At 40.6% G+C, this 26797-nt stretch overlaps 1 protein-coding gene across 2 annotated transcripts in view; it reads left to right on the top strand.

Annotated features, from left to right (window-relative positions):
- Window positions 1-3001: 3001 nt before the first annotated feature.
- LOC117511796 (uncharacterized oxidoreductase At1g06690, chloroplastic-like) overlaps window positions 3002-26797 on the top strand; it is a 34529-nt gene continuing 10733 nt past the window's right edge. The window contains exons 1-3 of one of the 2 annotated variants that reach the window (XM_034171709.1): window positions 3002-3359; window positions 17662-17774; window positions 22773-22873. In XM_034171709.1, coding sequence (XP_034027600.1) covers window positions 3295-3359; window positions 17662-17774; window positions 22773-22873 — 279 coding nt within the window. In that variant the 5' untranslated portion in view covers window positions 3002-3294. Of the gene's footprint in view, window positions 3360-17658; window positions 17775-22772; window positions 22874-26797 lie in introns of both variants that reach the window. The other variant, XM_034171708.1, reaches the window with a different exon arrangement.

The raw sequence follows: 26797 nt of genomic DNA, 5'->3' as shown, positions 1-26797 counted from the left end.
TGAATGGTTTTATATCTACTTGTAATAAAATGTTAGTAAAATCATATATATATTGCTGTCATTAAAAGACTAGCAATAATATTACAGTGGAAAAAGCAGCAAGGTAAATGAGCACAATGGCAAAGCATACTTCAGATTTATATTTGAATACTTAAGGATTTTTATCCAGACATGTATGGGTTCATTAGAGGTTTTAATCAGCTTGAACACAACTTACAAGGCGTCATTTATAAAAAAAAAAAAAATCCATCGAGAATTATGACAGGAAAAACCATCACAGTAAAAACAATGACATTTTCCCCCAAATTTCCACACTTTACATAAAACATTTTTTTTCTTCCCAGGCATGTATGGGTTCATTAGAAAGAGCAATTAAAGGGCTTTAAAACAAGCCTACTTTTATTAAATTCTGTTAACAAATAGCGACAATAGAGCGAGAAAAGCAGCAGTTTGTCATAATTGCCCCAAATTTCTACATTTTACATGTTGGGTTTTTTTCACCCACACATGCATAGGTTCATTGGAAAGCGCTTTCAAAGGGCTTTAACACAAGCCTACATTTATTAAAATCCGTTTAGAAATAGCGACGCTAGTGCGAAAAAAGCGGTCAGTTTATTATTTATGATCTGCACAGCTCCACCCTTAGTGGTTAGTGACGATAATAGATTGAGGCGCGCACGTCCGTACCAGGTCTATATTTCCATGGCGAAACGTAGAATGGTAGGGGAAGGTTCCGCCCTTTTGGCCTCTGATTGGCTAGAAGGTGAGCAGCAGGAGAAGTCTGTTTTGAAACATTATCTGATGCTGGAGAAGGACAAACTGACTGACAGCTGAGCAGAGAGAAATGTTTTAAAAGTGCTAAATACTTTAAGCTAAGTAGTAAATATATCTGCAATATATATATAGCAGCATAAGGCTATACATAGTATAGCATAGGGCTGTACTTACAGTGAGGAAAATAAGTATTTGAACACCCTGCGATTTTGCAAGTTCTCCCACTTAGAAATCATGGAGGGGTCTGAAATTTTCATCTTAGGTGCATGTCCACTGTGAGAGATATAATAAAAAAAATAAAAATCCGGAAATCACAATGTATGGTTTTTGAATAATTTATTTGTATGTTACTGCTGCAAATACGTATTTGAACACCTGTGAAAGTCAATGTTAATATTTGGTACAGTAGCCTTTGTTTGCAGTTACAGAGGTCAAGCGTTTCCTGTAGTTTTCACCAGGTTTTCACACACTGCAGCAGGGATTTTGGTCCACTCCTCCATACAGATTTTCTCCAAATCTTTCAGGTTTGGAGTTTCAGCTCCATCCAAAGATTTTCTATGGAGTTCAGGTCTGGAGACTGGCCAGGCCACTCCAGGACCTTGAAATGCTTCTTACGGAGCCCCTCCTTAGTTGCCCTGGCTGTGTGTTTGGGGTCATTGTCATGCTGAAGACCCAGGCATGACCCATCTTCAATGCTCTTACTGAGGGAAGGAGGTTGTTTGCCAAAATCTTGCAATACATGACCCCATCCATCCTCCCTTCAATACGGTGCAGTCGTCCTGTCCCCTTTGCAGAAGAGCACCCCCAGAGTATGATGTTTCCACCCCCATGCTTCACAGTTGGGATGGTTTTCTTGGGGTTGTTCTCATCCTCTAAACATGGTAAGTGCAGTTGATTCCCAAAAGCTCTATTCTGGTGTCAACTGACCACATGACCTTCTCCCATGCCTCCTCTGGATCATCCAGATGGTCACTGATGAACTTCAAACGGGCCTGGACATGTGCTGGCTTGAGCAGGGGGACCTTGCTGCCCTGCAGGATTTTAAACCATGACAGCATTATGTGTTACTACAACCCCTAGCAATAATTATGGAATCACCGGCCTCGGAGGATGTTCATTCAGTTGTTTAATTTTGTAGAAAAAAAGCAGATCACAGACATGACACAAAACTAAAGTCATTTCAAATGGCAACTTTCTGGCTTTAAGAAACACTATAAGAAATCAGGAAAAAAAAATTGTGGCAGTCAGTAACGGTTACTTTTTTAGACCAAGCAGAGGGAAAAAAAATATGGACTCACTCAATTCTGAGGAATAAATTATGGAATCACCCTGTAAATTTTCATCCCCAAAACTAACACCTGCATCATATCAGATCTGCTCGTTAGTCTGCATCTAAAAAGGAGTGATCACACCTTGGAGAGCTGTTGCACCAAGTGGACTGACATGAATCATGGCTCCAACATGAGAGATGTCAATTGAAACAAAGGAGAGGATTATCAAACTCTTAAAAGAGAGTAAATCATCACGCAATGTTGCAAAAGATGTTGGTTGTTCACAGTCAGCTGTGTCTAAACTCTGGACCAAATACAAACATGGGAAGGTTGTTAAAGGCAAACATACTGGTAGACCAAGGAAGACATCAGAGCATCAAGACAGAAAACTTAAAGCAATATGTTTCAAAAATCGAAAATGCACAACAAAACAAATGAGGAACGAATGGGAGGAAACTGGAGTCAACGTCTGTGACCGAACTGTAAGAAACTGCCTAAAGGAAATGGGATTTACATACAGAAAAGCTAAACGAAAGCCATCATTAACACCTAAAGAGAAAAAAACAAGGTTACAATGGGCTAAGGAAAAGCAATCGTGGACTGTGGATGACATTGAAAGGATGTTTGGGGATGACAAAATCATTTTTTCAAGATGATAATGCATCTTGCATAGAGCAAAAACTGTGAAAACATTCCTTGCAAAAAGACACATAGGCAGGCTCGGACTGGTAATCTGTGGTTTTGGGCATTTGCTCGGTGGGCCGCTGCATGTTTAGACGTGCATGGGCCGGCCCTCCCATATTTATAGTGATTGTGGAAATACAGTGAACCTCTTGTTTCCATCGTCGTTTCAGGTGAACTGAAAACAAGGACGGACGTCAACATTGGTCACATCAGCCGGCAAAACTTTCTTTGTAGCTAGACTTCAGCTTTACTTGTGTCGTGTCTCTCATAGATATTAGGGATAATTCATCCAACCTTAAAGTCGTGTTATGTTAACAAAAGTCCGTGCACGCGTGCGGCAATGTACGCTTTTTAGGTTTCACTTTCATTTCATAACGCGACAGTGGAGCACTTTTTTATTGCTGAGGGGAGAAAACACTTTGTTGTGGATTTAGAGGAACACTGGAAACAAGAGGAGAGGACAGAAGGATGGACAGAAGCCAGAGGACAGAGGGATGAGCAGAGGACAGAAGGATGGACAGAAGCCAGAGGACAGAGGGATGGACAGAGGACAGAGTACAGAGGGATGAGCAGAGGACAAGCGCTGATACACACACCCTTGAGGTGTGTTTCTGTGAGTCTTCAGCTCAGGTAAGACTCATACAGCTTCTCTGCTGTCATTTGATTAAATATGTGCTGCAGCTTAGCTAAACGGCAATTCTATGGTAACGGAATTACAACAGCAACAAAATCTGGACATACTGCATCTAACGACTACAGATTAGGTCAGATTGTAATTCCGTTACCGTAGAATTGCCCTAAAATTTCCATAACAATCATTCAGTTTGTGATAAAAGCATGAAATTTGGCACAAATATTCTAAATTAACTAATATTTATTTTCAGATATGGAGGCATCCTGGAGCTGACCTCTAATGAGCTACAGGGGTCAATAAAGAATTACACAGGGGTCAAACTTTAACAATGCTCCAATCATATTGAAAAGTATACCACATTATTTATCTGATTACACAGCTTCCAAAAAGGTATAGTTTGGACTATCTATGACTGAATGTTCAGGAGTTATGGGGTAAAAACAGCAAATATGGTGACAAAGGTCAGTTTCAGTTTGTACAGGGGTCAAACGTTAAACTTGCTCCAATTTTGGTAAAAAAAATTATGCAAATTATTGGTTTAGTTAATAGTATTTTAAAAAGGAATAGTTTGCACCATCTGTCACGCTAAGTTTCTCTTTTTGCTCTGTATGCACCACTCTGCATTTAATCATTAGTGATTGATCTCTGCTCTCTTCCACAGCACGTCTTTTTCCTGGTTCTCTCCCTCAGCCCCAACCAGTCCCAGCAGAAGAATGCCCCTCCCTGAGCCTGGTTCTGCTGGAGGTTTCTTCCTGTTAAAAGGGAGTTTTTCCTTCCCACTGTCACCAAGTGCTTGCTCACAGGGGGTCGTTTTGACCGTTGGGGTTTTTCTGTAATTATTGTATGGCTTTTGCTTTGCAGTATAAAGCACCTTGGGGCAACTGTTGTTTTGATTTGGCGCTATATAAATAAAATTGATTTGATTTGATTTGATTTAAGTTATCATGTTACAAGGTAACATATGTCACATGTCATAGAATCCAATGGACGTCAACCTTGTTTGACCTTTACTTTGGAGACCAAACATTCGACATAGTCAAAACTATTCCATTTATTAATCCTATTCACTCAACCAATAATTTGCATCACTTTTTACCAAAACTGAAGTAACTTTAACTTTTCACCCTTGTACAAACTGAAACTGACCTTTGTCACCATTTTTGCTGTTTTTACCCCATAACTCCAGAACATTCAGTCATGGATAGCCCAAACTATACATTTTTGGAATCCTTATGATCACACAAATAGTGTGGTATAGTTTTCAACATGATTGGAGAATTTTTATATTTTGACCCCTGTGTAATTCTTTATTGACCCCTGTAGCTCATTAGAGGTCATCTCCAGGATGTCTCCATATCTGAAAATAAACATTACTTAATTTAGAATATGTGTGCCACATTTCATGCTTTTATCACAAACTGAACAATTGTTTTGGTTATCTGCTGCACTACTACAGCAATGTTCATTTTGTGATCATGAAAACACAATTTACAGATCTATGACGCCCATTGGAGCGCTTGAAATTACCATTCCACTCACGCATTTTTTTACACACATTGTTTATAGTTTTTTCTATATTGGACTGCAAAAATGTTGTTTTAACGTTACATGAAAATTGGTCCGTGGTGCAAAAAGCTTGCAGGCCACTGCTCTAGGCTATATGAAACTTGGACTTGTGACGCTATAATCCAGATTCCTGACCTATAATACCATAATACATAAACATTACATTGCCACCCCACATAATAGTGCCTGTCCCTGCTTGCCACCCCATGAATTTATCTCTAGATCTGCCCCTGTACTGACTACAAGGTTGGAATAGTTTCTTTTATCTTAATTAACTGTGCTTTACTTTTGTTAGTCTTTAAATGCAACAGCTATGGACTTCAGCTCCCTAATTTGCTGCTGTGTGAATCCTAGCAATGGTTAGCTTCTCATTAGCATTATATAGCATAATCATTATAGAACTCACTCACTCACTCACTCACTCACTCACTCACTCACTCACTCACTCACTCACTCACTCACTCACTCACTCACACACACACACAGACACATTACCTTTCTCTCGCTCTCTCACACACACTTTGGAGACACAAAAGCTTTTTTCCGCTTGTGTGCTTTTGCTTCCGTTTTGTACTATGATCAAGGTGAAATGACATTGAAAGTGTGTGTTTAGGTGTGTGTTCATGGTGTTTAGGTGTATAGTATTTGTTCATTGGGGGTTTAGTATGGACGGGGTGGGTGTGTGTGTTTGGGGGTGGATTCGTTGGGCCAATAGTGGGCTGGTCCAGAGGAAAAATGCCAGGGCCGAAATTTGTTCCCAGTCCGATCCTGCACATAGGGTCAGTGTCATGGCCTGCAAATAGTCCGGATCTTAATCCAATTGAAACTCTTTGGTGGAAGTTGAAGAAAATGGTCCATGACAAGGCTCCAACCTGCAAAGCTGATCTGCAACAGCAATCAGAGAAAGTTGGAGCCAGATTGATGAAGAGTACTGTTTGTTACTCATTAAGTCCATGCCTCAGAGACTGCAAGCTGTTATAAAAGCCAGAGGTGGTGCAACAAAATACTAGTGATGTGTTGGAGCGTTCTTTTGTTTTTCATGATTCCATAATTTTTTCCTCAGAACTGAGTGATTCCATATTTTTTTCCCTGTGCTTGGTTTATAAAAAAGTAACCGTTACTGACTGACACAATTTTTTTTCCTGATTTCTTATAGTGTTTCTTAAAGCCAGAAAGTTGCCATTTGAAATGACTTTAGTTTTGTGTCATGTCTGTGATCTGCTTTTCTCTACAAAATTAAACAACTGAATGAACATCCTCCAAGGCCGGTGATTCCATAATTTTTGCCAGGGGTTGTAATATAATCTTTGTGACTGTGGTCCCAGCTCTCTTCAGGTCATCAACCAGGTCCTCCTGTGTATAGTTCTGAGCTTTCTCAGAATCATCCTTACCCCACAAAGTGAGATCTTGCATGGAATCCCAGACTGAGGGAGATTGACAGTCATCTTATGTTTCTTCCACTTTCTAATAAATAATCATAACAGTTGTTGTCTTCTACCAAGCTGCTTGCCTTTTGTCCTGTAGTCCATCCCAGCCTTGTGCAGGTCTACAGTTTTGTCCCTGGTGTCCTTAGACAGCTCTTTGGTCTTGGCTATGGTGGACAGGTTGGAGTGTGGTTAATTGAGTGTGTGAACAGGTGTCTTTTATACAAGTAACAAGTTCAAACAGGTGCAATTAATACAGGTAAAGAGTGCAGAATAAGAGGGCTTATTAAAGAAACATTAACTGGTCTGTGTGAGCCAGAATTCTTGCTGATTGGCAGGTGTTCAAATACTTATTTGCAGCAGTAACATACAAATAAATTATTCAAAAACCATACATTGTGATTTCCGGATTTTTTTTTTATTATGTCTCTCACAGTGGACATGCACCTAAGATGAAAATTTCAGACCCCTCCATGATTTCTAAGTGGGAGAACTTGCAATCGCAGGGTGTTCAAATACTTATTTTCCTCACTGTATTTATAGCCGTATGCTATACTAAGTATAGCATAGGGCTATACTTAGTTATTGCAGGTGAATAGTTTATCAATGGCTGCCCACCATCACATCTTCAGTAAAGTTACTGTCCTCGTAGTGAGCAAACAAACATTAACTTTATCTACGCTGACATTTCTGCTCGACCCCCACATGGCTGCTTGCAGCTATATATATTTTTTATACATTTGTATTTGTTTTTTGCCTGGCTCCTGCACCTTAATTTGAATATGTGCACAATCCCAGATTAAATAAGATATGTTTATCAGTATAAACAGTCATTTCTATATTGCAGTTATTACACTTCATGTCAACACATAAATGCAAGCATCTGTTTTTCTTTGTTTCTTTTTGATATTACAATTCTACAGTCTAGTAATAAACTGGTTCCATTATACATGCTCATGCCTTATTTCCTTTATAGACCGTTGGTTTCTTCCTGAATGATGCCTTGATAAAGTTTCTGGTGACTCAGTGTATCTTACTATCAGTCACCTCGTTATTACTTCACATCATTAACCCATTTAATCCCAAATTTTTCCCAGACATGAAAATATGTAAATCACGTGCCATTAGTACCCCTTTGAAATGATCAATTATTATTATTATTATTATTTTTTTATTTCAGTGGAAAAGCAGGTGAAAAGGTGTTTTTGTGGTCGGTCACAGCAGTAAGCAGTGTGATAATGTGTTATCAGGGTTTTTCATGGGCAAGTGACACATTTCTCTGTGTCGTCCTCAGTATTTTAACATATTTGGCCAGAGATGTTTTGAATAGTTTGTCCTTGATCAGTTCTACATACGTATTTACTTCGAAATATTAAACAACTCTAACTTTGAAACTAACATGTCACTAAACGTGCGTGCAAGTGTGTGCGCTCACACAAGGAAGTAACGCAAATCTCTGCTTTTACCTTCACCCTCCATCAGCTGTTTGATAAAAAAATGATCTGAACTGTTTATGTGCCGCCAGACTGCGTGCGCTCCCTCAAGCACCAGAATGAAAAATAGTTGAGATGATTTTAAGTGATCCGCTATAAATGAGCCCTGATCCTCAGACCATAAACTGTTGAGATTATTTCTTTATCAAATAGCTTCCACTGGAGCTCAACAGATGGAGGGTGAAGGCAAAAGCGTTACTTCCTCGTCTCTCTATCCATTGATATGACAAAGACCATCTATTCATCCTACGATGAAGGTAGTTGGGCTCTGTGAGTCCACAGATGACTGATCCTGCTTTGGGGACAGGGAATGGTGGCGTCTGTTGGAGGTTTGGCAGCTCTGTTCATCCTGGCTTGCCTGCGTTCTTCAGCCATGGCATTCCTGTCGGCCTCTCATGCTTTGGAACCTTTGTGAATAGACTCGGCCTTTTACTTATGGGGACTTGAATCACAATTTTTGTCCAAAAAGCCCAAAAAGCTGTTTTATTTTTCAGCAATACCTGCTGAAGGTACTTCTGGTTGACAAGAACAGTAAAGGTCAGCCCACAACAATTTCAGAAAAATCCATTTTGTCTCATGTCCAGAGGAGTCCACTCTGCTCTGTTACCATCTAAGAAAGTGTCTCCAACTGTGCGTAACTCATAGATATGGTCCCTGGCCTCCACAGCTGCAGCAGGGAAATGCGTGACTTTGTGTGGATTGCTTCCTGAGAAAATTTAAGTTTTACCACGGACACAGGGGAGTGTGATTTTTCATTTCCACTCCGTTAATATGAATTATTTCTCTGGAAATGTAGGAACAACTTTTTGAAGTCACTTTTCAGAAGGGCCGGGGATGCTCTCGCGTACAAGGACAGGAGGTTCTGCCTCAGTACAGGAGCTCTGTGCCAATTTCCATGTCAAAGGTTTCATTTCCACTCTTACATATTCTGCTAAAATGCAGTTATTATTCCTATGAAGCACAAATCATGACTGAAGATCAGGATCACAATGGACCAGAAGACTTTCTTTTGCTAGAAAAAATAAGGTACCCTGAGATATAGGTATTCTGAGCAAAAACTAGAATGAAAAAACTGACTGAATTAGAAGCTAGATTGCCTGATGTCTTAGCCTCAGTTTTGACAAATACCCAGTCAGTAGACAGACCAGTGGATAGTTTAAACTCAGTGCTCAAAACGACACTCGACATGATTGCACCACCTGTGTTGAAACCGCGCTCCCCCAAATCGCAGTCACCTTGGTTCAGTGATTACCTGCGTGACCTCAAGCATAAAGCAAGAGGTCTAGAACGGAAATGGCGTCGTTCACAATTAGGAGTATTCCACCTTGCATGGCGTGATGCTATCTTAGACTATAAGCATGCACTATTGGCTACAAAGCGGACCTATTACTCTGATTTGATCAACAAAAACAAGCATAACTCAAAGTTCTTGTTCAACACAGTGGCAACACTTATTCATGGACAACCACCTGTAGTTTGCTCTTACAGCACAAGATTTCCTGGATTACTTTGAGAAGAAAATAGATAACATTAGGTTGAACATATCCCAGCATGCCTTAACCCAGCCACGACACCCTGCTATTGAGGTGGGCGCCACTACTGAGGTATTACCTAGATTTACAGAATTTGATGGTAGCTCTCTAGACATGCTGATGAAACTTGTAACGTCAACAAAAAACACAACCTGTTTATTTGATCCTATACCATCAAAACTGTTTAAGGACCTGTAGCCCACTCTTGGGCCAATTGTGCTGGAAATTATTAATCTTTCTTTAACCTCTGGATCTGTTCCTAAACGTTTCAAATATGCAGTGATTAAACCATTACTTAAGAAACCTAATCTTGACCCTAGTGTATTGAAAAACTATTGGCCGATATCAAATCTATCATTTTGCTCTAAAATTCTGGAAAAAGTGGTGTCACGACAGCTTGTAGACTATCTTACTGAGAATAATCTCTTTGAGCCGCTGCAGTCTGCTTTTAGAAAATATCATTCCACAGAAACGGCTCTCACTAAAGTGGTGAATGATCTTCTGCTTACAATGGATTCGGACACCACTACGGTTCTGTTGCTGTTAGATCTCAGTGCTGCATTTGATACAGTGTATCATCATATTTACTTGATAGGCTGGAAAATCATTTTGGGATTACTGGGAGTGCCCTTGCATGGCTGACGTCATACTTGACCAGTCGTTTTCACTGTATTTTGTACAGTAACACTACCTCTAACCTTAGTGACATGAAATTTGGGGTTCCTCAGGGGTCTGTCTTAGGCCCCCTGCTTTTCTCCCTTTATATAGCACCCCTTGGGCACATATTGCAGCATTTTGGGATTACCTTTCACTGCTATGCAGATGATACTCAGTTATATATGCCGATAACTGCTGGTAATCTTGTTCACATAAAATCCTTAGAAGATTGCCTTGCATCAGTGAGAAGTTGGATGTCTAGAAACTTCCTACTTTTAAACTCTGAAAAGACTGAAATGATGGTTCTTGGTCCAGTGAGACATTGGCATCAATTTGACCAGTTAACGCTCAGCCTAGGCTCGTGTGTCATACATCACACTGACAAAGTGAGGAACCTTGGGGTAATTTTTGATCCTTCATTTTCCTTTGGTCTCCATATTAGAAATATTATTAGGACTGCTTTCTTCCACCTGCGAAATATAGTGAAGATTCGTCCCATCCTGTCTATGGCTGATGCTGAGACCCTGATCCATGCGTTCATCTCTTCTAGATTGGACTACTGCAATGTTCTATTTTCTGGTTTACCGCAGTCTAGCATTAGGGGTCTCCAATTGGTTCAGCATGCTGCAGCCAGACTTTTGACATGAAGCAGAAAGTTTGACCACATTACACCCATTTTGGCATCTCTTCACTGGCTTCCTGTCCCAGTGAGATCAGATTTTAAGGTTCTGCTACTAACCTATAAAATTATTCATGGACTGGCACCTCCCTACCTAGCTGACCTAATTAAACCTTACGTACCGGCCTGGGCTTTACGTTCTCAGGGTGCAGGACTACTTTGTGTCCCTAAGGTGAATAAGAAGTCTGCGGGTCACAGAGCTTTCTCTTATCGTGCCCCTGTTCTGTGGAATGGTCTCCCTGCGTCAATAAAACAATCAGATTCTGTGGAGACTTTCAAGTTCAGATTAAGACAGACTTATTTTCGCTTTCATATGGCTGGCATACTGGTGCAGTTTTGTTTTATGCTTTTTACTCTTTTAATTCATGTTATTAGTAATTGGAGCGGGCCGCGGCCTCAACTTCACCTAAATTCTGGGTCTTTTAGTAAAGCTTAGGGCTAGCGGCCGGCGATCACCTTAGTATTTCTTCTGTTTTTCTTGTTGATTAATGCTGACAAATTATACAGTATTTTTTGTCTTTCTGATGCCTGATTCTGTGCTTGTCCTGTTAGAACTCAGTGCTGCTTTTGATACTGTTGACCATAAAATTTTAGCATGCCATAAGTATTAAAGACACTGCGCTGCGCTGGTTTGAATCATATTTATCTAATAGATTACAATTTGTTCATGTAAATGGGGAGTCTTCTTCACAGACTAAGGTTAATTATGGAGTTCCACAACGTTCTGTGCTAGGACCAATTTTATTCACTTTATACATGTTTCCCTTAGGCAGTATTATTAGAAAGCATTGCTTAAATTTTCATTGTTACGCAGATGATACCCAGCTTTATCTATCCATGAAGCCAGAGGACACACACCAATTAGTTAAACTGCAGGATTGTCTTACAGACATAAAGACATGGATGACCTCTAATTTCCTGCTTTTAAATTCACATAAAACTGATATTATTGTACTTGGCCCCACAAATCTTAGAAACATGGTGTCTAACCAGATCCTTACTCTGGATGGCATTACCCTGACCTCTAGCAATACTGTGAGAAATCTTGGAGTCATTTTTGATCAGGATATGCGCATATTAAGCAAATATGTAGGACTGCTTTTTTACATTTGCACAATATCTCTAAAATTAGAAAGGTCTTGTCTCAGAGTGATGCTGAAAAACTTATTCATGCATTTATTTCCTCTAGGCTGGACTATTGTAATTCATTATTATCAGGTTGTCCTAAAAGTTCCCTGAAAAGCCTTCAGTTAATTCAAAATGCTGCAGCTAGAGTACTGACGGGGACTAGAAGGTATGAGCATATCTCACCCATATTGGCCTCTCTTCATTGGCTTCCTGTTAATTCTAGAATAGAATTTAAAATTCTTCTTCTTACTTATAAGGTTTTGAATAATCAGGTCCCATCTTATCTTAGGGACCTCATAGTACCATATCACCCCAATAGAGCGCTTCGCTCTCAGACTGCAGGCTTACTTGTAGTTCCTAGGGTTTGTAAGAGTAGAATGGGAGGCAGAGCCTTCAGCTTTCAGGCTCCTCTCCTGTGGAACCAGCTCCCAATTCGGATCAGGGAGACAGACACCCTCTCTACTTTTAAGATTAGGCTTAAAACTTTCCTTTTTGCTAAAGCTTATAGTTAGGGCTGGATCAGGTGACCCTGAACCATCCTTTAGTTATGCTGCTATAGACTTAGACTGCTGGGGGTTCCCATGATGCACTGAGTGTTTCTTTCTCTTTTTGCTCTGTATGCACCACTCTGCATTTAATCATTAGTGATTGATCTCTGCTCCCCTCCACAGCATGTCTTTTTCCTGATTCTCTCCCCTCAGCCCCAACCAGTCCCAGCAGAAGTCTGCCCCTCCCTGAGCCTGGTTCTGCTGGAGGTTTCTTCCTCTTAAAAGGGAGTTTTTCCTTCCCACTGTCGCCAAGTGCTTGCTCATAGAGGGTCGTTTTGACCGTTGGGGTTTTTCTGTAATTATTGTATGGCTTTTACCTTGCAATATGAAGCGCCTTGGGGCAACTGTTTGTTGTGATTTGGCGCTATAGAAATAAAATTGATTTAATTTGATTTGATTCTGTTTTTTCTCTGTTTAAGGTGCAGCTCCATCCAGAGATGGGAGTTGTGTTTGTGTTGGTGATCCTCCTGTCCTGTGCACCAACAGCAATTCTTGTATATTCGTCCGTGAATTGTTCTGTGAATTATTTCTGTAATTTATGTTTGTAGCATGGCCTAAGCAGAGGGTCACCCCTTTGAGTCTGGTCTGCTTGAGGTTTCTTCCTCAGAGGGAGTTTTTCCTTACCACTATTGCTCTGGGGGTTGGTAAGGTTAGACCTTACCTGTGTGAATCACCTTGAGGCAACTCTGTTGTGATTTTGCGCTATATAAAGGAAATAAATTGAAATCAATTGAAAAAACCCTAGATTTTCAGATAAATGGTAATCAAATGGAAAGAGGCTTGATGATCAAAATACAAGTTGTTGTTTTTTCCCCAGATGATTTTCAATGTACTATTTGGGCACCTTTTGAGAAATCTGCCCTAGCACGGACTACAGTCTGGCAGCGCGGTGACTTAGTGGTTAGCACTGTTGCCTCACAGCAAGAAGGTCATGTGTTCGATTCCCACCTGTAGCCTTTCTGTATGGAGTTTGTGTGTTTCCCTGTGTTTGCTCTGGTGTCCTCCCACATTTAAAGACATGCAGGTTGGATGAATTGAAAACTTTATAATTGTCCAGGTCTGCCTTGTAAAAGAGGTCTCGATCTCAATGGGACTGACATGGTTAAAATAAAATGAAAACAGTGCATCCAGAATATATTTACAGCGCTTCAATTTTTCCACATTTTATGTTACAACTTTATTCGAAAATAGAGTAAATTCATTTCTTTCCTCAAAATTCTACTCACAAAACCCCATAATGACAAAATGAAATTTTTATTTTTATTTTATTTTTGCAAATTCATTAAAAAAACTAAGAAAACACATTACATAAGTATTCTCAACCACCACTTTGTTCAATACTTTGTTGATGCTCCTTTAGCAGCAGTTACAGCCTCAAGTCTTCTTGAATATGATGGCAGTTTTGTCCATTCCTCTTTGCAGCACCTCTCAAGCTCCATCAGGTTGGATGGGGAGCATCGGTGCACAGACATTTTCAGATCTCTCCAGATCTCTCCCTCATCCCCAACCAGAATGAAGCGCTGCAGGATGTCCCGCTCCGTGGGAAGTCCTTACACCGACAGAAACACCCCATAATCTCTCATCAGCCGTTAAACTTTTCACCGAAAACCAGCTGAATTTCTCGAATAGTGTCCACTCGGATATTCCTCACAGGTCCAGAAAAAAGTTTGATAAAGCAACGCGCGCCGTCTCGAGCAGCGTGTGAAACAAAGGAATTCAGCTGAGAGGGCGGGACCACATCTCACTCAAGGCCTGCCCACAGGGAAATGACGTCACCGACACGCATGAAAAAACTCACGCATGCGCACAAGGGTTCAAGCATGATTGAAGGAGGAATGCTGGAGCTCTGACAGAGTGACCATCAGGCTCTTGGTCATCTCCCTCACTAAGGCCCTTCTCCCCTGATTGCTCAGTTTAGATAGGCTGCCAGCTCTAGGAAGAGTCCTGGTGGATCAAAACATCTTCCATTTATGGATGATGGAGGCCACTGTGCTCATTGGGACGTTCAAAGCACCAGAAATGTTTCTGTACTCTTCCCCAGATTTGTGCCTCGAGACAATCCTCTCTCGGAGTTCTACAGACAATTCGTTTGACTTCATGCTTGGTTTGTGTTCTGACATGCACTGTCAACTGTGGGACCTTATATGTAGACAGGTGTGTGTCTTTCCAAATCATGTAGAGTCAATGAATTTATTCCAGCTGAACTCCAATTAAGCTGTAGAAACATCTCAAGGATGATCAGTGGAAACAGGATTCACCTGAGCTCAGTTTTGAGCTTCATGGCAAAAGCTGTGAATAGGAAGTACTTGTGATATCTTAGCTTTTTTATTTTTAATAAATTGGTGAAATCTGAAAAAAACACTTTTTCACATTGTCATTATGGGGTATTGTGTGTAGAATGTTGAGGGGAAAAATGAATTTCATCCATTTTGAAATATAACAAAATGTGGGAAAAAATGAAGAGCTTTCTGGATGCACTGTAAATGTTAGGTAGGATGTGGAAACTAGTGACATAGGTGCTTTTGTTGGAAAGGGAAGCTTTCTGAACATTGTGGACATGCTGTGATCTTTGTGGTATCAGTGGATATCGGAAACCTGAGTGCAGTTGAGAAGCTGGTTTCAGCAGCAGAATATCAGTATGTGGTGAAAGTACTGAATATTCACTTACCTTGGCCTTTAACATGAGACACCTGGGAGGATCTTAGGGAGTCATGACGTTGCTGGACAGAGGTGTTTGGGGATGCAGATATCTTTGCAGGGGTATGAAGGTCCAAGTTTTTGGGGTCCTCCTGCTTTTTGCTGTGTTACTGTATTGTTGTAAAATTTGGACGCTAACCAGTGACATGACTGGATTTCTTTGGTACCAGGTCTCATTGGTGCATCCTTTGGTACTGCTGGGATGACTTTGTGTCAAACAAACACTTACTTGAGGAGTCTAATAGATGTGTAATACCCCTCGGGTTAATGCCATCCAGACTATCTTAACTTTCTTTCCAGTCTGTTAGTATGGTACCCGTCTTCCACATGGACACAGAGATTGCTTGCCAACAGCCTCCACACCCAACTGAAGATGTTTTATGCCACAGATTCCTGCAGCTTTACCCACCCTCATGGGTATAGGCGGCATTGAATCAGGGAACCTCTTGTTCGGAGTCAGACATACAAATCTAATGAATCAAGGACAATTGGACCCCAGTGCAGAGACCCACAATGATGAACTGTTTGAACAGGTTTTATTGTCTATTCAACAATAAGTTGTGCTACAGCAGCAAAATGTGACAGACAGGAAACATGGTCAAAACCTGGGCTTGGGTCCAGTACAGTAATCAATCCAAAATGATCTCATGTTGTCTGAGAGAAAACACAGGAGAATTATCCAGAGCGAGGCAGAGCTCAAAAGCCAGAGTTCATAGACAACAACAGTCTTTCAAGCGCTACCGCAGTAGAATGGTCAAAAATACAGAATGAGCAGGGAAAAAAAAAACAGTAGTGTTCTTACCACAAAGGTCCAAATGGGCAGGCAAAAAACTTATCTGGAAAGGCAGCCAGAGTAGATAACAGGAGGTCAGAAACTCTTGTCACTCAAGCAAAAACAGAAGTCCAGAATGTTAGGCCTGGTTCACACGACAGGATTTTAAAATTATCTTTAGGTTTCCAAAACCTGAGAGACTACACACGTGAAGATAAAAAATCATGGATCTAACAGGTTTGGTGGTAGAGTGTGTGGTGTTCAGCCACACGGTAAGGACAACAACAACACACACGAACAGATTTCACACACGAACATTCACAGCTCACACAGGAAATCTTGTAAAATGTCTCGAGATTAAACGTGACTTCAGAGTAAACAAACGGAGATACTTTGTGGACTATTTAAAACAGAGGGAAAAAAACAATACAAAAAGAAAAGGTGTTCTTTAAAGGAGTGGAGACAGCACAACCACCGGACTTTCTGGCAAGTCAAAACAGCTGTTTTGATTTTATTTTCCGCTCCGTACGTCCGTCACCTCGCTTTCTGATTGGCTGCACGTCACATTCAGCAGGCTGCGTGCTCGTTTTGGTCGGAGGACACCACACGCGCTGTGATATCAGGTCAAAAAAATCCAACATGTTGAATATCCCCAATTTGCGATTGGAGCGCCCCTCACGTCCTTCTGAGCAGATCAGAGCGCTCTTAACACATTGCACATGGCAGGAATATCTGATAAGATTATCTTTAGCTTCATCACGATTGTCGGGGCGTCCTTAAGATTGTCGGAAGGAGAAGATCGGGTCTGATATCGGCCTAATTATCCTGCTGTGTGAACCAGGCTTAAGGGTCTGGCAGCAAGGAGATGTTCTAGTGGCCTTTTTAGAGCCCCACCCCAAAGACAACACAGAAGAATACAAGAAACTCATCAGAATGAGCGGACTAATGATAACATCACACAATAACACACACTGAGGGAAAATAATCAGAATGACTATAAAATAGACCAAAACTGGAAAACTGGACTGGATCAAAAACACGGCCTATGACAACTAACTGTTGTGCCACCATGCTAGGCTAATGTAGCGGCTGTACTCTCTTTCATCTGCTTTGTTTCTGTTGTGACTCTTCTCCTCTTCCCCTTCCCCTTTGGGACGCAAACTCGCAATCGCTGGCATGGGAGGTGGATGCTCTGACTAGTTAGCTAAAACCCCAGTCTCCACCTTGAGTGGCCAGAGCATCCTTTGGCTGTTGGTGGGGGGGGGGGGGGGGGTGAAGCGTATTGACCAATATTGCACTGTGACTCCAGTTGCCCTCAATCACACTCACCCCCTCCCCCGAACCTCACTCCCATCCGGGTCACGGCACCAATGTAGCGGCTGTACTCTTTCGTCTGCGTTGTGTTCCTGCTGTGACTCCTCCCCTTTGCTCCCCTCGGTACGCAAATGTGTGACCTCCAGCATGAGAGGCGGATGCTCTGACCATTCAGCTAAAAAGCTGGGCTCTAGCCTCAGTATAGTATGAGTGTTCAGAGTATCTTTTGGCTGTTGGGGGAGTGAGAACTTTTGACTACTATTGCACAGTAACTCCTGCTGTCCTCAATCACACTAACAATGAACTAAACCTTTTCAAAACAGTATCACCAACCACAAGCAATCAGTTTCATAAAGACCAGGTTTGTTCCAGGAGTTTTGTATTCTAATAAAGGGGTGTGTCTTCCGCTATGGTCACTAGTTTCTACCCTTGAATCTAGTTTGATATTTATTATGAAGTAAGTGCTTCTTTCTTGCTTCTATCAGCAGGATGTCCTGTGTGCCCAAAGTGAGACTGTCCGGTGGTTTGGAGATCTGCCGGATCTTGAACGGGATGTGGCAGGTGTCCGGAGTACACGGGCCTGTGGACAAAGACAAAGCAGGTAACGCATTCTGTAGATTTCTTCCACTGTGAGGCGGCATAAACTAGTACATCTCCTGAGTCGTTTTGATGATCCACTGAATGGCCTTCCTGTTGTCAGAGTCCCATCCTGTGATACATTAAGTGATGATGATCTCGATAGTACAGGTGGTGTAGAAACTGAATTAGAAGGTGTGCATTCAAGCCCAGGAAATTAAACCTCTGGAGATTTTTCTTGGCCATCATTGTTGTGTTGATGGACCATGAAAGGGTTTGACTGATGTGAACTCCATGAAATTTAAAGCTCTGTTCTACTTCTTTTTATTTAATTTAACTTTTATTTAACCAGGTAGGTCAGTTGATAAGTGGCCCTTATTTACAATGACGGCCTGGCCTCTACTCTCTGCCCATTGATGCTTTGCCTTACAATATAAAGCACCTTGGGCCAACTGTTTGTTGTGATTTGGTGCTATATAAATAAAACTGATTTGATTTGATTTGATTTGATTTGATGTCACTGGGACGGTGAAAGTTATGTTCCAGGCTTTTGATGTCTTTCTGGACTCAGCCACCAAAACTGTGTTTGTGGTTAAAGTGTTAAACTTGAAAGTTTCTCTTATCGCAGCAGAGATGTTCATGTCTCTGGGTCTTCAGACTTTAAGATCAAGAAACACCTGGGAAGCGCTTATGGAGTCATGAGGTCACATCTTGTTTTGCAATGATAGCTTTGCAGGAGAACAAATGTCCAATCCACGTTTTTAGGGACCTGGTGCTCCCTGTTTTACTGTATGGTTGTGAGACTTAGATGGTAACCTCTAACCTAAGGCAAGCTGTTTTTAGCTAGATGTTTTTAGTACCAGTTCTCTGGAGAATCCCCCCTGGATTGACTTTGTGTCAAGCACATGGTTATGTAGAGAGACTTAGACGGTGTGTACTTGCATTGTGAGGAAACAACATTTTAATCATGTGGCGTGTTTTTGTGAGTGTGATCCAACATTGATGATGCTGAGGTCCTCAGTATTGACGACTTCAGCAACAGCAAAAGGCCAATGACAGGCCCCCATATCATCTGGTTGCACCGGGTGGAGTGATAGTCTGCCTGGATTGGGGTTGGGTATCAAGAACCGGTTCTTTTTGGTTATCTTTAAGAAATGATTTGATCCACCGACATCAGTAGCCTTTTTGCTCAATGGTTCCCTTATCGGTCCTTCAGAGTGGCCGTTGTTTTTCGGAGTGTTTGTCGGTAAAATGATCATGTCTCTACATTGATTACAGAACCCCTGCAGGGTCTGGAATCAACTGTTTCTACAGCGCGGCTCTTCTTTGAAGCTTGAAGCAATGAAGCACTGACCTGACCCGTTGCTTCATTGGTTCTTTGTGTTATTTGACCGTCTTTGCGTTTTGACCGTTGGGGTTTTTACGTAATTATTGTATGGCCTTGCCTTACAATATAAAGCGCCTTGGGGCAACTGTTTGTTGTGATTTGGCGCTATATAAATAAAATTGATTGAATTGATTGATTATTTTTTCAGACCTTTTGTCTGACTTAGTGCTTAGCTCAGATAAGATAGTTATAGTGGGCGATTTTAACATCCACACAGATGCTGAGAATGACAGCCTCAACACTGCATTTAATCTATTATTAGACTCTATTGGCTTTGCTCAAAAAGTAAATGAGTCCACCCACCACTTTAATCATATCTTAGATCTTGTTCTGACTTATGGTATGGAAATAGAAGACTTAACAGTATTCCCTGAAAACTCCCTTTTGTCTGATAATTTCTTAATAACATTTACATTTACTCTGATGGACTACCCAGCAGTAGGGAATAAGTTTCATTACACTAGAAGTCTTTCAGAAAGCGCTGTAACTAGGTTTAAGGATATGATTCCTTCTTTATGTTCTCTAATGCCATATACCAACACAGTGCAGAGTAGCTACCTAAACTCTGTAAGGGAGATAGAGTATCTCGTCAATAGTTTTACATCCTCATTGAAGACAACTTTGGATGCTGTAGCTCCTCTGAAAAAGAGAGCTTTAAATCAGAAGTGTCTGACTCCGTGGTATAACTCACAAACTCGTAGCTTAAAGCAGATAACCCGTAAGTTGGAGAGGAAATGGCGTCTCACTAATTTAGAAGATCTTCACTTAGCCTGGAAAAAGAGTCTGTTGCTCTATAAAAAAGCCCTCCGTAAAGCTAGGACATCTTTCTACTCATCACTAATTGAAGAAAATAAGAACAACCCCAGGTTTCTTTTCAGCACTGTAGCCAGGCTGACAAAGAGTCAGAGCTCTATTGAGCTGAATATTCCATTAACTTTAACTAGTAATGACTTCATGACTTTCTTTGCTAACAAAATTTTAACTATTAGAGAAAAAATTACTCATAACCATCCCAAAGACGTATCGTTATCTTTGGCTGCTTTCAGTGATGCCGGTATTTGGTTAGACTCTTTCTCTCCGATTGTTCTGTCTGAGTTATTTTCATTAGTTACTTCATCCAAACCATCAACATGTTTATTAGACCCCATTCCTACCAGGCTGCTCAAGGAAGCCCTACCATTGTTTAATGCTTCGATCTTGGATATGATCAATCTATCTTTGTTAGTTGGCTATGTACCACAGGCTTTTAAGGTGGCAGTAATTAAACCATTACTTAAAAAGCCATCACTTGACCCAGCTATCTTAGCTAATTATAGGCCAATCTCCAACCTTCCTTTTCTCTCAAAAATTCTTGAAAGGGTAGTTGTAAAACAGCTAACTGATCATCTGCAGAGGAATGGTCTATTTGAAGAGTTTCAGTCAGGTTTTAGAATTCATCATAGTACAGAAACAGCATTAGTGAAGGTTACAAATGATCTTCTTATGGCCTCGGACAGTGGACTCATCTCTGTGCTTGTTCTGTTAGACCTCAGTGCTGCTTTTGATACTGTTGACCATAAAATTTTATTACAGAGATTAGAGCATGCCATAGGTATTAAAGGCACTGCGCTGCGGTGGTTTGAATCATATTTGTCTAATAGATTACAATTTGTTCATGTAAATGGGGAATCTTCTTCACAGACTAAAGTTAATTATGGAGTTCCACAAGGTTCTGTGCTAGGACCAATTTTATTCATTTTATATATGCTTCCCTTAGGCAGTATTATTAGACGGTATTACTTAAATTTTCATTGTTACGCAGATGATACCCAGCTTTATCTATCCATGAAGCCAGAGGACACACACCAATTAGCTAAACTGCAGGATTGTCTTAGGAAAGTTTTAAGCCTAATCTTAAAAGTAGAGAGGGTGTCTGTCTCCCTGATCTGAATTGGGAGCTGGTTCCACAGGAGAGGAGCCTGAAAGCTGAAGGCTCTGCCTCCCATTCTACTCTTACAAACCCTAGGAACTACAAGTAAGCCTGCAGTCTGAGAGCGAAGCGCTCTATTGGGGTGATATGGTACTACGAGGTCCCTAAGATAAGATGGGACCTGATTATTCAAAACCTTATAAGTAAGAAGAAGAATTTTAAATTTTATTCTAGAATTAACAGGAAGCCAATGAAGAGAGGCCAATATGGGTGAGATATGCTCTCTCCTTCTAGTCCCCGTCAGTACTCTAGCTGTAGCATTTTGAATTAACTGAAGGCTTTTTAGGGAACTTTTAGGACAACCTGATAATAATGAATTACAATAGTCCAGCCTAGAGGAAATAAATGCATGAATTAGTTTTTCAGCATCACTCTGAGACAAGACCTTTCTGATTTTAGAGATATTGCGTAAATGCAAAAAAGCAGTCCTACATATTTGTTTAATATGCGCTTTGAATGACATATCCTGATCAAAAATGACTCCAAGATTTCTCACAGTATTACTAGAGGTCAGGGTAATGCCATCCACAGTAAGGATCTGGTTAGACACCATGTTTCTAAGATTTGTGGGGCCAAGTACAATAACTTCAGTTTTATCTGAGTTTAAAAGTAGGAAATTAGAGGTCATCCATGTCTTTATGTCTGTAAGACAATCCTGCAGTTTAGCTAATTGGTGTGTGTCCTCTGGCTTCATGGATAGATAAAGCTGGGTATCATCTGCGTAACAATGAAAATTTAAGCAATACCGTCTAATAATACTGCCTAAGGGAAGCATGTATAAAGTGAATAAAATTGGTCCTAGCACAGAACCTTGTGGAACTCCATAATAGTCCCAGATTGTATTTCAGAGCTTCTAGAATTCAAACATTTTCGTGCGCGTGGTGTTGGGGGGTCATTTTGGGTTTCAGCTTTTTTGTTTTTCACCACTTTAATCCCTGAATATGTCAGTCGTGAGTCACATGTGCGGATTAAAGTCACTAACTGGGACTCCTGTCTTGTTGTGAGAAAGAAATGAGAATCGTCCTCCGTTCTGTTCACACAGCTCCAAGCGCTGCGCGGCTCCCTGACAAGTCAAGTTAGAAGGATAGAGTCCAGTCGGAATTAATAACTTCAAAGCGAAACGCCGTTTAAATCAACTGACACCTCTTTCCAAACGTTGTAACACAAACAAATTGCCAAAATGAGACGTCCTGCGCTGACGTGCAGCAGCCAGTTGAGCTCAACTCAGAGGTACGGAGAGACATTCATGCCAAAATGTCTGAAAGGAAATGCTTTTGACAAAAACTACAGATTTTGTTCTTTATTTATGCCCAGAGATCAAGGATACATTGACCAATTTCATATTTATTTACTTTAAGACTCAATAAAATGTTGACATAGAAAACCTGTAAATGCCTACTTTTAGTACACAGAAAATTCACAAGATGTATCTATAAGGGAATCGATAAGGAATCAGATCGGTAAGCAGAATCGATAATGGCATTGATATCGATAAAATCTTATCAATACACATCCCTAGCCTGGGTGGTTGGCAATCATGAACTTGGGGTTCCATAGTGACGACATCAAGACCAGAAAAGCCAGTGTTTACTAAAGCTCAGTATTTTAAAAAACATCTTCTCTCTTTCTGTTGGATTGTTTATGATGTCGTCCTCTTGTTTTTCCAGTTGAGGCCATGCAGGACTATGTTGACGCTGGTCTCACCACATTTGATATGGCTGACATTTACGGTCCGGCAGAGGAAATATTTGGACAGTTTAATAACCAGGTACAAACATTCACACTACAAATACATTTTATTCATTCAATTCATTTAATTTTCCTCACACGTCAGTGTTTGAGCCGCTCTAGTATACAGATGACAAAATTATCAGCCCCTCTATGAAATGTAAGGTTTTCTTTAAAATGTTCCCAAGTGCTGTTTGTTTGTTTGCTTGTTTTAACAGAGTAAGACATTTTCAGCACAGCATTTCTAAACAACTTCATTTTATTTTGGATGTTCACATTATTTTACTTTGCACACAGAAACAGAATCATTTCACAAACCTCCAAAACTACCAGGGTCAAAATTATTTGTCCTTCTGATGCTAATAATCAGTTCTGTGGCCCTTTTTTCTGGATAACAGCCAGCAGTCACTTCTTGTAGTTTTCAACAGGTCTCAGACATGTCTCCTGAGGAATCCCAGCCCATTCTTCTCTGGTGAATCTCTCAAGCTCCTCCAGATCTGATGGTCTTCTGGCTTGGACCTTGGTCTTCAGTTCATCCCATAGATTTTCAATGAGATTCTAGTCAGAGCTTTGTGTGGTCCAGTCAGTAATGTTCACTTTGGTCTTCTGGAGGCAGCTCTTCAGTAGGAGCGATGGATGTTTTTGGTTGTTGTCATACTGGAAGACAAAGATTTCTTTCAAAATCTTTACATATCGTTCTTTCTCCACGACTGCTTCCACACGGAGATTTCCAGATCCAGACGCACTGAAGCATCCCCACATTATAATACTCCCACGGCCGTGTTTCACTGTGGGGACAGTGTGCTTTGGGTGAGACGCCTCTCTCACTTCTATCACCAAACATAAGCAGTGTCTCTATTACCAAAGGTCACACTTCCAGTATGCATAATGTTTCTCCAGGTTGTCTTTGGTGTACTTCAGTCTGGCTTGATGTTGTCTCTTCTGCAGAAGTGGAGTTTTTCTTGTTCTGTAACCTCTCAGTCCATTTCTGTCCAGTGTTTAAGTGATTGTCTTCTTTCAGACTACAATTCCTAACTTGGCTCAGTCACTCACTAGTGTCTTGTTGTTCTGGGGTCTTCAGACGTGTCTCTCACTCGCTTTCTTTCCAGTGTCTTTTAAAGCTTTCCCTTCCTTCCTCTGCCACACATGTTCTGTACAGTGTGGCTCTCTTTGAATTTCTTGATGAAACTTCTCACTCCAGTTCTCGACACTGTGATAACTCCTTCTCCTGCTTTGTGAGCATCAACAATTTGTTCTCAAGCCTAGGCTGGTTTCTTTTGTTTTCTCAATTGACAGCTCAAAACCTCAGAGATTTTTATACTGTGTGTACACTGGAAGATAAGCCTCAGTTTTAACTTTATTTCACAAGCTTTCAACATTACAAAGTTAAAGTGCATCACTGCACAACACTGGTCTGTGCTGTGGGTCAATAAAAAGGTCAGTTCTTAGGGGGATAATAATTTTGACCCTGGTACTTTTTGGTTTGTTGAAATAATTTTGTTTCTGTGTGTAAAGTAAAATAATGTAAGAATCCAAAGTAAAACTAAGATGCTGAGAAATGCTGGCTCTGTTAAAAAAAAAAAAACTTTAAATGTCATGGGGGGGGGGGGGGTAATCATTTTGTCCTCATCTATAGTATTAGAAGAGAGAAGGCTGATAGTTTGTTCTTTCACCACTTGCCGATACGACGCATTGTGCTTTTATTTACACTCACACATACATCAGGTTAATTTGTACTTGATTGTTGTTGAGACTGATTGTGTATGTTTTGTGTGAAATTCAGGAAACACTCATGTGAACCAGAGCTTCCCAAAAATTTAACATATTCATCCATGGTCTTTGTCACAACCCTTCAATGAGTTTCATGTAAATGTTTTCATGTGTTTGTGGGACGTTGTGCTGAAACAGACCAGTAAATACAGACACAAACATAACCTGCTGGGCTGCACTTCAAAATCAGGATGCATGTTACAGATCTTGGGCAATATTTTAAAGCTACTTCTACAGGTTTTCGAATTGCTGCAGGAAACAAAAGCACATTTTAAAGCTAATAGTTGATTGATTTTAAGATTTTAAAGTGTAAAAACACACACAGGAGTTCTGCTGGTCTCAAAAACTGAACCAGTAACAACATATCAGAGGAAATGCAAAATTATTGATCAAAGTGTGTGTGAGAGAGACAGCATCATGGATGTGGTCTTCTAAAAACTGTATTCCATAAGTACATGTTGGTTCCAAAACCACCAGAGGGAGCTGATGTATCGTAAAGCAGTTTTGTTATTGACAAAAATACAAATTTAATAAACAAGGAAAAACCTTTGTCACACTGCTTTAAAGTCAGTGATTATTAACTGCTGGCACTGCATCTAGATAATCAAAATTAGAGTTTTTCTTCTCGTGTCTCAATTAATGTGGTTCCACAGAGTTTTATAAAACATATTTTAAATGTATGTTTTTTTTTGTTTTGTTTTTTTTAATATATAAAATTGACTCACCAGCAGTTGCTTTTGTAATCTTTCACTAAATATGTTCAAATGAAGGCAACAGTTCAGAATTGTTTTGTGGACATTTAAAAGCCACATGCAGCCGACAATAAATATAATTTATTAATTATGTACTTAATATTTAAAAATGTTTGGGTCAGCAAGTAGCAAGATTAATGAAAAGAATAAAAAACAAACCATATATCTGAAAAAACAACATGTTGACTCAAACAAACAAGTGATTTATGTACAACTAAACTATCCATTGATTTAATTAATAAATTCAATTGGTATTTAAAATTTATTTAAAAAATGTAGCCTCAGTTCAAACTCTGTCTGTAAAAAATCAACCAAAATAGATATCCGTTTCTGTGTTTTTCTGTCTGTCTCTTTGTCCGTTTGCCTTTGTCACTCTGTCTCCATAAATGCCTTAAACATATAATTATCAAAAATACTGATTGTGTTTGTGTAATAAATTAAGCAATTAACTGATGATTAATTTCACCACTAAAATGCACCATTAAGTCATTTTTAGTTTTTAACATTCTCTTGTTTTTATATTTGATAATCTCTTTGTTATTTGGTTGTTGATGGTTGTTGTTTATATATTTAATATTATTATTCTCTTGTTTTTTGTTGCTGTTGTTTGGTTGATGGTTGTTGTTTTTGTATTTAATAATATTCTCTTGGGTTTTTTTTATTGCTGTTGTTTGGTTGATGGTTGTTGTTTTTGTATTTAATAATATTCTCTTGGGTTTTTTTTATTGCTGTTGTTTGGTTGATGGTTGTTGTTTTTGTATTTAATAATATTCTCTTGAAATAATATAAGGGTGGGTGGCCCGGCGGCCCGGTCCATGCTCACAGCCCCTGGCTGTTGGGACGTGGAATGTCACCTCGCTAGGGGGGAAGGAGCCTAAGCTTGTGCAGGAGGTTGAGAGATACCGACTAGAGATAGTCGGGCTCACCTCCACGCACAGCTTGGGCTCTGGTACCCAAGTCCTGGAGAGGGGCTGGATGCTTCATTTTTCTGGTGTCGCCCACGGGGAGAGGCGGAGAGCTGGGGTTGCATTGCTTATTGCTCCCCAGCTCAGTCGCCAAGTGTTGGAGTTCATTCGGGTGAACGAGAGGGTCGTGTCCCTACGCCTTCGGGTTGGGGACAGGTCTCTCACCGTTGTCTCGCCTATGGGCCGAGCGGCAGTGCAGAGTACCCGATCTTCCTGGAGTCCCTGGGAGGGGTACTAGATAGCGCTCCGACTGGGGACTCCATTGTTGTCCTGGGGATTTCAACGCCCACGTGGGCGGCGACAGTGAGACCTGGAGGGGGGTGATCGGGAAGCACGGCCTCCCCGATCTGAACCCGAGTGGCGTTCAGTTGTTGGACTTCTGTGCTAGTCACAGTTTGTCCATCACGAACACCATGTTCGAGCACAAGAGCATAAGTGCACGTGGCACCAGGACACCCTGAGCCGGAGGTCGATGAT

This window comes from Thalassophryne amazonica, chromosome 6 (assembly GCF_902500255.1).
Source record: "Thalassophryne amazonica chromosome 6, fThaAma1.1, whole genome shotgun sequence".
Taxonomy (NCBI): domain Eukaryota; kingdom Metazoa; phylum Chordata; class Actinopteri; order Batrachoidiformes; family Batrachoididae; genus Thalassophryne; species Thalassophryne amazonica.
The sequence above is the reverse complement of the archived record's forward strand: the minus strand, read 5'-3'. Positions and strand labels throughout refer to the sequence as shown.